Genomic DNA, 11662 nt, shown 5'->3' with positions numbered 1-11662 from the left:
TAACGAGAAATAAGCTTGACTTAATTTCAAAGATACTATATTTTAACTCCATAAAATGGGACAATGTGATTGACAAAAGGGAACATATATAATTTCTTTTAACTATAAATTATTGTTATGAAATATCTATTATTTTTTTAATTAATAATAAACAGGAAAATATTAATGAGATCTTTCCTTTCAATTATTTTTTTTATACACAAAATTAATCATCAATGACAAAGATCGAGTAACTTCGGTTGATTAATTTGAATGCAACGGTGGGATTCAAAATTGTAAACATAATTTAAAACGTGATTTTGTGAGATTCGTGTGCGTAGTTAAAAAAAAAAATCCCTTATCAGTTGAAAGAATAATTTCTAAAAGAGAAAGAATTCCATCAAGCGAAAGTCCTAATTAATTAAGGAGAAATCAATTTTAGTTTAATTTAATTGATCAGAAAATATTGTATGTTAATTCCACAAAGTGGGACAATATGATCCTGACAGAAAGGACATATATAATAAAAAGATCAACCGCATATGTGCGTGCATGACATTCCAATTCTTAACTTGGATTCGTGCAATTTTATCATCCGAATGGAGAGGTTCACATTCTATAAATATAATTTTGTTTTTCACTCTCAGAAACATATATTCGGTATGTGACAATATTTCAAGAGGTTAATTAACTCTTTCACTAGCCGAAAAGAATAATCTAAGAAAAATTAAAAATCAATCACAAATCATCTGATGTAGGATTAACCACGTCTACTATTTTGCCACCTTCTTTGATGCTCTAATAATTTACTATTCCAACAGATTCGATTCCTATTGGAGAAAAGATGCAGTGCCTTTACCTTATTACATATTAATTAATGGACCTATATATATACCCTTGCCCATCAAATTTTATACTCAAAACATAGAGAGCACTTCCTTAATTGATTCTTTCTTTATTTCCTTCTTTTTCTTGTGTAGTTGAGAAATAATGGCACCACAAGCAGATTTTGCAAAATTTGGGTTTGAAATAGAAAAGTTCTTTGGCAGGCAAAAGAGTTTTGGCAATGGTGGCAACAACCCTCCAGCAACTCATCAAAATCTCTGCCAATACAAATTTTATCCAACTTATGGAGCTACCAAGGTGGTCCACATGCATGTAGAAGATGTCAATTGCAATGAAGCTGCTTCAAGATTCATATCAGAAAAGAGAACGGAGCTGCAGATGAAAGGTTTGGTTGGGCTGTGATCATAATTAATATTCTAGTTCTACTAAAAAATATATTTAGCAGTTTTTTTGTTTTCCTTTTTGTTATAAACTTTAGATGTCTTCTAGCTCTTGAATCTTCTAGCATATGATGTCTAGTACGTACCACTGTTGCTGTACTATATAAAAACACTTATTATGTATGCTTTAGCTCGAAGACAAACAGGAAGGTCTTCTGCAGCTTCAAGAGTTATTAGGCTCTTTCTATGGCTTAGGTTTCTTTTTTATGTACAAAGACAATATAATACTATCCATCAAGAAGTTTTGTTCTCGTGATATTATTATTGCCTCTTATGTAGCAGAAATGAGTTTGAGAAATCATGGACATGGGTTTAAAATATAAGGGTTAACTGTATATTTTTCTTCCCTAAACTTTTTACGATTTATGATTAACTATGTTTTGTTTTCCTAAAAATTTTGTTGACCGATGAACATCTTTGTAACTTTTTTATCATAAATTTTAGTTATTTCCGTCTATTGTAGCTGTTAAATAATAACATCACGTTACTTTTATTATATTTTCTAATAAAATCATCATAAATTATTTCATCTTAAACAATTAAGTGTAAATATCAATTGGCAACTTAGCCGTACGTAAAATTATCTTTCACTTGCATCTTAGTCCTTGAGTATCTAAATTTACTAAGCTCGATCATATTAGAGTTAGTCCTTATTAAGGAATAAATATACAAGAAAACCTAAGGTGATACATATTTTAAAAATAGAGGAGCTAACTCCCACACGCATAAGGTAAATTCATAAACCAAGTTACAAAAATAGAAAAATGTTTAGGGACTAAGTTTATATTTACTCTCAAATTTTTCAAAGCGGTGGCTGTTAAACTTGTAATTAGAGACATGTTAGATTAGTAGATTAAAGAAATATTCTTTGTTAGTTTGAGTGGCCACTAAAAGCATATTTCAGGGATTGTGGTGACAGCATATTTTTTTTTCACCCAAACTATGAATGGAGGAACTAAAGTTATCGTTTTTTTTAGTGGTACTACTAATGGAATGTGGCAGCTAGCTAGAGAAAATGTAGCCTGCTTTGGAGGGCTAATAGCCAGAACCAGAATTTAGGAATTAAAAATGAACAGAGAGAATCACGAATTTAAAATTAACCAACTAAATTTTATTTTTTTTGCACAGCATTAACCAGCTTAATTAACTACAAAAGGTAACAATATTCTCCGCTGATTTAGACGCTCATAAATAGAAACCAATGATAACCATTTGCTTAACCAAAAACATGGCATCAAATAAAGAGACAAAGAGGAATTATTTTTTTTATTTTTCACAACCTTTTTTTCTCCTAGCCTCCCCACTCCCCAGGAGGCCTCTTGGCTGAAACAAAAAAAAATTAAAAAAAAATAAAATTGAAAAGTAGAAGTATATAGAGAATTGAGGTACAATGGCCTCTCCTAAGAGAATTGGTGTTCTAATTTTGTGCTTTGCACTGGTTTGCTATGTGGATGCTAAACCAAAAACAAAGCCATTTGCTAGTCCTGATATCTACAAGGGTAAAAATGTAGCTAAGGATGAAATTTCTCCTGGCGAGAAGATAGTTAATGTCATGAGCTTTGGAGCCATACCTGATGGCAAGTTTGACTGCACTCAGGTAGTTTGTGGGATTATATCTTTTGTTTAATAATATGGTGATTTTGCTTTGGTTCAAAATTTAGCATTAGGGCCAAATGTTGTTTAGAATAAACACTAAGAATGCTTATAGATTGTCTTTTTCTTCTTCCTTAATTAAAATGTGAAATATATTAACATTGACAATTTTTCCTTGAGCATTGGTAAATACATACATATATATATATATATGATCATATACTTTGAAAAGAAACTTTGCAGAATTACCATACCTTGCAATTGAAACTTGACATTCCACCATGTCTTACAATAGCAATTAACTCTGCTTTTGTCTTTTGGTTAGTCTTGGACGAATAACACCGTGCTATTTTTAGGAGGACCACGCAAATGATATATTTATGAGGACCACGCCATAAAAGTAGCCATTCTAATTAATTAGAAAGTCCAAGATCTTCTAAATCCTACACCAGAATATGATACTTTCAATGTGGGATTCAATGGCCAACCTTGACCAAATATTTTAAAGTGACCCACATAGAAAGGTAGGTAGGCTTGGGTTTAGGGTGCACAAATAAAATAATTTGAGTATTATGTCAAAGGTTTTTTTAACCATTAAATATATATTTCTTTAATCAAAGGTTAAGATTTTTTTATTTTGTCTTTTTTTCAATTGGATTTCTGGACTTTTATTTTTTTAATTAGGTTCTTAAATTTGCATTGGGGCCTAATTAAAAAACATACATATTCGGAGATCTAATTGAAAAAAAATCAGAATTTTAAATAAAAATTAACAAATAATTTAGGAACTTACAAAAGAATTTAACCAAAAAAAAACCTTTTATTGAAGTATATTGAAAGTCAAATTCATATTTTGGCCATTAATGATGAAATATTGGACGAATTTATATAGGCATCACAATTAAACTAATTTCCAATAATGATATATATATTGGCCAATAATGAAAATGCAAAATCTTAAGTTTTCTTTACGTTCTATGCCATGCTACATATCTATGAAATAGAATAACCATGAAATGATGTGAAGAGCACCTAGCTAGAGAACTTCTAGCCTTAACATTGGCATCAATTTGCTTAAATATATACCACCCAGTTGCTGCAAGTACTGTAGGAAGTGATCATAAGAACAATGATCCAACCCAAAATTCTTAGCACAATGATAGAACAATGATCCAACCCAAAATTGTTAGCACAAAATCAAAATCCTTAGGGGGGGAAAACATTTTTGATAATTTGATGTTGGTTATGTGTACCTGCAGGCTTTCATGCATGCATGGAGAGCAGCATGCAAGTCCAATGTGCAAGCCAGGCTTCTGATCCCTAAGGGAAGATTCGTCGTTTCCACGATGTTTTTCGCAGGACCGTGTTTGACTCCAGGGCCTATTACAATCCAAGTTGTAGGCACTGTTGCGGCTACAACAGACATCAGTGAGTATGCGAATGGTGAATGGCTCATGTTTGAGGAACTGGATGGTATAAAGCTTATCGGTGGTGGTACTTTTGATGGCATGGGTAAGGGATCATGGGCAACTGCTGAGAACTGTGAAGCAGATGAATCCAACAATTGCGTCAGAAACCCTAGTGTAAGTAAATATCTACTTAACTAATGAACACCACACGTTCTTTGATACTCTCTTTCTAATACACTCTCTCTTATATCGGTTCCCATTAGTTTAGAAATAAGATCCACTAAATGAGAAATAAGATCTACATGTTCAATTGGACTCACAAGGATTTTAATAGAGTAGAACATATTTTTAATTTCTCAAAACATTTCAAAATGTCGGTTTTTGTCATTATAAAATTTTAATGTGTTTAATCCCTACATTTTAACAGAAACACCTAGTTCTAGTCCTGATGAGAAACTAAAACCACAACTTTTGTTAAATGTAGAAACAACATTAATCAAATTTCGAAATAATTTTAAGGACAAAAGAGAATGTTTCAAAAAGATAGCAATAGAGGGGCTGTGGTTTCTCTTAATTTGATTTTGAACTGCAGCATTAATCAACAACATGTAGATACAGTTTAGCACTGTGATTGTGAACCTTGTATGTTTGGTAATGCAGAGTATTTATTTCCACAATGTGAGGAATGGAATTATACAGAACATCAAATCCGTAGACCCCAAAGGCTTTCATCTTTTTGTCACTAGCTGTGCTAACATCAGACTCCGATTACTTAAGCTCACTGCACCAGCTACCAGCCCCAACACCGATGGAATTCATATTAGCAACTCCATCGATGTAAAATTATCCAAAAATATCATTGAAACTGGAGATGATTGTGTTTCCATGATACAAGGAGTCAACAATGTTACTATCAACAAACTGAAATGTGGCCCTGGACACGGTATCAGGTAATGCTAAATTTCTGGCTATATTGATTCTCAGATGATAAAAGATTATTTTCCACTCCATGAGTTCATATTTCTCAATGCATTAAACTGGAGATCATATATAGTTCAATAGTTCTAGTTAATTTATATAACACAAAAACATGATAATTATTGGAATATAAGTGTGAGGTGAAGTCTTATATCGGGTAGGAATGAGAAGATTGAGAAGATTGAGAACCATATAAGTGAGGATAAGATCCATAAATCTGATCCTTAAGGTTTTGGATAAAGGTGTGGTGTCAGGTTCACTTGTATGATTATTCATAGTCCATTAATGTAAATCTTTCCGGTGTTTACGTCCCTCAGACACACGACAACTGTGATTTTAAGAATACAACTTGATGTGTTCCTTATTTTTCTTACTCTTAAATGTGCATGACAGTATTGGAAGTCTTGGAAAGTATCCGGAAGAGCAAGAAGTGAAAGACATTCGTGTCAAGAACTGCACGATGGTTGGCACAACGAATGGCCTCAGAATCAAGACATGGCCTGATAAGTATCCAGGTGCTGCATCAGATATCACCTTCGGTGACATTGTCATGGACAAGGTTAAAAATCCTATCATCATTGACCAAGAGTATGAATGCGAACCGGCAAACTGCAAAAAGAAGGTTTACTTGTTTATTTCTTTCTCTCTTTTTAATCCAGCAAAAAATTGTACTATACTGAAGTTGTCACACACAATAACCCTGCTAATATGAGCATTCATTTATTTCCATGCAGCCTTCACTTGTAAATATAAAAGATGTTGTTTTTTCAAACATAAGGGGAACCACAATTTCACCAATTGCAGTGGATTTAAGGTGTAGCAAGCAGTTCCCATGCCAAGATATTAAACTTCAGAACATAGACCTGAACCTTGGACCCAAGCCTTCCGGTTCTAGATGTGCCAATATAAAACCAATCTATACGGGTGTTCAAAGGCCAGCAGCTTGCCTATAAGTACTTGAAATTTCATGCACTTTGCAGCTCTGGCAATAAAGAGGGAATGAAAAGTAATGTTTTGGACAATCAGACCAAATGAGGAAAACAAGTGGAAAAGGTTTTCAACGATGGTTTTTAAGGATGATTTTTAAGTACTGGAGTAGGGGAAAAGGTTTTCAAGGATGGTTTTTAATCCCAATTAATTAGCTGAAGCCAAAAAAACCTACTTTAACCCTTTTTAGTTCACTTGCTGTCTGATTTCCAATCTCTCCTCTTGAACAACAATTCTGAATCAATTGAATCAACTTCCATACCTTGTTTTCTGTATATAGAAAAACCAGAAATTGTATACAAGTGAATTAAGTACTTTTTTCAGCCTTGTGTATTATGTACTCAAAAGTGTAAATAGAAATATTTCCTCTCAGCCAGTTAGGTAAGGAATTCATGTATATTAACTGACTGAGAGGAGTAAATCTCAAAGTATGTCATTCTTGGTTATTAATTTTATCACAAAATACCAGAGAGTGAACACTTCATGATGTAATTTGCTGCTAATTTTTACCAATTCTAATTATGAAGTAGTTTTCCATTTCAATTCTCTTCTGTTATAAAGTATGAAGCAATAGATGACAATGATAACCCATGTTAGAACTTTTTCTTTTTTCAAAGAAGTGATCATATTAGAGCCTTCATTATTACTTTTGATGTGTCCTGTAATTTTTGTTTGGTATTAGACCTTGCTAGGGGCCTAGGAGAGGCTCACTAATACAGTGGTGCTTAAGGTCTCCTACTAGAAGCCCATGAAGGGGAGATGAGGAAGGGAAATAAAAAAAATTAAAAAAAAAAAAGCAATATTCCATTAAGAGATGCTAAATCCCTGACAGAGACTTTGTAACAAAATGTCCCAACCAAGTGGATCTTATTTGTTTTATGTAATGAAATATTGTGGGGATATATGGGTTTGGATTCCATAAATAAGGTCTTGTGTTAAAAAAATTTGGATGGAGGGGAGATCCACTAAAAGTGTAATTAGGTTCTCCAGCACGATTAATCATCGGTAAAGCTAAGACACATTGCACCTATAATATGGTAATAAAAAAAAATTGCAGGTATATACTACATGAACTTCTCCATCCAGAGGCGTTGAACTTATTGTTACTTTAAAAACTCAAGGTCGTTTTCACATTGAAAGATATTGGGGAAATCCCAGTCCTCTTCAATGCCATTTAAATGACTAAGAAACCACAATTTTCCTCTCATAAATATCAGCTTGTTAGGCTGTGTTGATGCTCTGAAGAAAAAATTTCTTGGTCTCATTTCCTCGGAGGCTGCCTTTCAAGAAAATATTTCAATATAAGGAAAAAAATGATGAATTCTTTTTGGCATGAACAAGTAACAGCCATTTTTAAATGACAATAACACCTACTTATATAAGTGCCTTGCCTTTTCTTCTTATTAAAATAAATGCCATACTTTATAACTTTAACTGTGAGAGTACAATCAAAATAACTTTATTGTTTGTGCTTTAGGATTTATTTTGTCACAAATTCTTCTTGCAGAATTTTAAATTAGAACTGGATGTTTCAAAGTGCTTAGATATTGTTACTGGCTTCATGTCATAAATCATAATTAATGTATGACTATGGCTGTTCCCTTGACTCTATATCAGGTCGTTTTCCTTTTCATATTTCCTTGTCGTAGAATACCCTTTTCAAGTAGTCAGGCACCAATTAACTGTGCACCATTACCATGCAGGATCTGTTTCTAAAACTTACCTAGTACTAAATGAAATTTATGGCAACATAAAAGCTTATGAATATGTCAAACAGTTACAATATGAAAGAAAAACTGTACGATTAACATATCACAAGATTAAATTCAGCATAATTCAAGCAACTTAAAATTATAAATTAAACGTATTAAGAAGGGTTAGACCCATTGTGGTGCAAAATTGCTAATAATAGTAGGAGACTAGGATTTAACAAGGCATGCTTTCAGGATCTGTGCCAAAAATGAAGAGTATACTACCATTAAGCTTGAGTATAGCAATTGTTTACATAGTTAGTTCTGAAATTGGCATAGCATTTGCGAGGGATTCAACCGCTTTAGCTCCAGAACCTCTAGCTGATTCTCCTGCCCCAGATGAAATTCCTCCTGCTGATTCAGCTGAACCACCTACACTAGATAATAACCCTTCTTATGATGGCTCAGCTGAATACATTGAGTTATATTCAACGCTATTAGAATATTTTGATGTGACTCGTAATGGAGCAGTGGCTGATGGGAGGACAGATTCTAGCTCTGTAAGCTCTTGATTTGCATCCAAGAACTCACAGTGATGGAGGATAAATTTTGCAGGATTTGCAGCTTCTTTTGACTATTTATGCATTTTAATAATGTAAAATAAAACTAGTGTAGCCAGAAGCAAGTAACCAGCATGTTCTACGGTATGGTATCAGTATCACTAGTGATTTAAGGACAAAGCTTATCTAAATAGTTCCTAGTTGGGACAAATTATTATAAAGGACTTAGCCATCTTTATTTATTTTTTATTTCCGGGTGATTCCTTTAAATTGGTTTTCAGTTTCACCTATCCTAAGTTTTATCTATTTAAGAATCATGCCTTTTCACACTTTCATTTAGAAATACAAATACTTACTCTGGTTAGGAAGTTGGAGAAGTCATGTCAGAAATGTGATTATAATATTTAAAACTAAGGATCTTTTGAAATTTGTCAGAGATTCAGGCTAGGAAGCCTCTTATAGTTTTCTATTTAAACATTATTCACAGTAGATAAACAAATAGATTCATGCTTATCTTATTATAATCAATGTTTTAAATTGCGATCACAGCTACAGTTTTATCACGGTTCTTGATATTGCAGAAAATTATGCGGTATAGGAGCCATGGCCCCCCCAAAATATTTGAAGTATATTTATATTTCTCTACAAAGCTTTATGTGGCCCCATCCGATTTCCTGTTAATTTGTTTTCCTTTGTGCATCTTCTTTGTTTTGTTTAATTTTTCATTTTATATGCAAAATAGCTTACGAAACAAGTTGAAGTATAATTAGTCGTGCCACCTTCCCTTTTTATTATTTGATTGTTATTCGGCTTTGTTATGCATTTACCTTCTCTCTCTTTTTTTCATTTGATCGTGTGTGTTTTATACAAGTTTTGCATACTACTAGCAGTAATTTCTTTTTTACACGAGAGAAAGAAAGAAAAAACAGCAACAGTACAAATTTCAAGGCCTGGAAATAAACTTCTTGATGCATACTAACTACTTATCAACCCACTCTATATTTGTTACCCTAACTTGCTACTACTTTCGTGTGTATTCTTCTGGTTTTTTCTACTTCTCCATCGACGCTTGTATGCTAGTTACACTTGTTGGTAAGTACTTTTTATACTCAATACAAATGTATCTATTTTTTACTCAAAAAAATATTTGGTATATATTTATTTTCTTGCATAATGTGGAAATTTAATTTCTTAATTTGTTATATTTTTGTTCTTGGCCCCCTTAATTCAAAGTCCTGGCTCCACCCCTGACGATGACCCCCACTGCAATCAAAATTGCAGTCCCCGACATTTTTTAAAACTTTGATTATAACAAATTATCAAGTATATGATTATATGGTAATGGTAAAATTTTAGGCAAAATAACTAACAAGTTACAATGTAATGTTACTAGGCATTCTTAGCTGCATGGGAGGATGCATGCTCTTATAAAGGATACTCAACCTTCTTTGTCCCAAAAGGAACGAACATTCTACCTAGGTCCAGTCTCATTTTCAGGGCCCTGCCACAACAATGGGCCCCCAAAGATATAGATAATGGAAACTTTGAAGGCTCCAATTAGCCTCAATGATTTTCCCAACCCTGAATGGGTTGTGCTTAAGAACTTGAATGCCTTCAATCTCAATCTCACTGGACTCAATCATGTTAGCATCCACAGGTGTGAGAGCATTGATTTCTATGGTTTCAAAATTCATTCACCTGGGAGTAGCCCAAACACTGATAGAATCACCATTAGTCAATCCAACAAAATCAATATCACTTCCTCGACAATTGGAGTTGGTGATATGGCAGCACCAACATATCTGTGTCATTTGTACACTATGGTCCTGGTCATGGAATCAGGTTGTATACCTGTATAACAATTGCATTGTATTATATTTGTTTATCTGTTTAGATAAGATAATCCAGAAGCACTTTAAGAATAAGAAGAAGAAAAAAAATGAAATGAGTTTTTCCTTAAGTTAAAAATGATCTTTTAGAGAAATTATAGGAGAAAACTTTTATAAGATAGTTTATGCATAAGTTAATTTTAGCTTCTAGATAAGCTTTTTTTTTTCTTGTTTTCTTCTCCTAGAAGTGCTTCTAGAGAAGTTTATCAAAATTCATAAGCTAATTTTGGCGTGATCATTGAATGAGTGAATGTGTTCTATTGTTATGGCTGTGTGGGAAGCCTTGGCAAGAGCTCAAATGAGAAGGATGCAATTGGGGTTCATGTTTCAAATTGCATAATTAACGGTACCTGATAGACTATGCTTCTCTACTACAGAAAATACTAAGAGTAAGTATAGGTAAATTCTTCCTTGCCTCTTATTTCATTTCATGGTATATATATAATGATCACTCAACGGAAAAAGTTTTGGCACTCATGGACCATAACAAAAAAAAGACAAGCAATTGTAACAAAATTCCAAGTAACAAAATAGTGAAAACATCCTAGTTTGTTATAATTGTTGTAGTGTTGTCGGGCAAGGAATATTCTAGGTGAATAGGAAATCAAGCATAATCACAGAGATATGTCAGTGTCTTCTGCATCCTTGTACGCCATCTCCTCCATAGGGCAGGATTGCTATTAGCACCCTCCTCTGACAAAACAACCTTGTCCCCAAGGTTGTAGGATGTGTGAAGAGAATCCCACTCCTCCCAAGTGGTGTCATCTGGTGTTAGGCCTGTCCATTGAACCAAGACTTTTTGAATTGGCGGAGTGTTGCAATTGTCCCATTTCCAATCTAAGATCGTCAGTGGTTCGACCACTAGATAGTTGTCGGAATGCATTGGTGGCAAAGGTTCTAGGGCAAAAGGAGTAGGTCCATGATATGCCTTTAAAAAGGAGACGTGAAACACAGGATAAATTTTGGAGGATGCCGATAATTGAATGCGATAAGCCATGGGTCCTACACGCTCCTAAATGCAAAAATGGCCATAAAAAGGTTTGGAGAGTTTAGTGTAAAAGGGTCTAAGAGAGGGTTTGGCAATATGGGCGAAGCCGCACAAACACCCAGGGTGCCGACAACATAAACAACTTCATGATGATGCGAGTCTGCAAGCCTTTTCATTGCATCTTGGGCCTTAGATAAATGACGTTGGAGGTCGAAATGAAGTTGGGCTCTTGTTGACATTATAACATCCACGGCCTTGACTTGGGAAGAACCATCCAAATACTTAGGTATCGAAGGAGGGGT

The 11662-nt window shown here is 33.8% G+C and overlaps 1 protein-coding gene across 1 annotated transcript; it reads left to right on the top strand.

Moving 5' to 3' along the window:
• Positions 1 to 3871: 3871 nt before the first annotated feature.
• LOC114425546 (exopolygalacturonase clone GBGE184-like) lies at positions 3872 to 6716 on the top strand. Its single transcript, XM_028392489.1, has 4 exons — positions 3872 to 4441; positions 4928 to 5217; positions 5639 to 5867; positions 5980 to 6716. The coding sequence occupies exons 1-4, from the start codon at positions 4124 to 4126 to the stop codon at positions 6196 to 6198; spliced, it is 1056 nt and encodes a 351-aa protein (XP_028248290.1). The 5' UTR covers positions 3872 to 4123; the 3' UTR covers positions 6199 to 6716.
• The last annotated feature ends 4946 nt before the right edge of the window (positions 6717 to 11662 follow it).

Source organism: Glycine soja, chromosome 9 (genome assembly GCF_004193775.1).
Source record: "Glycine soja cultivar W05 chromosome 9, ASM419377v2, whole genome shotgun sequence".
Classification (NCBI taxonomy): Eukaryota; Viridiplantae; Streptophyta; class Magnoliopsida; order Fabales; family Fabaceae; genus Glycine; species Glycine soja.
The sequence above is the reverse complement of the archived record's forward strand: the minus strand, read 5'-3'. Positions and strand labels throughout refer to the sequence as shown.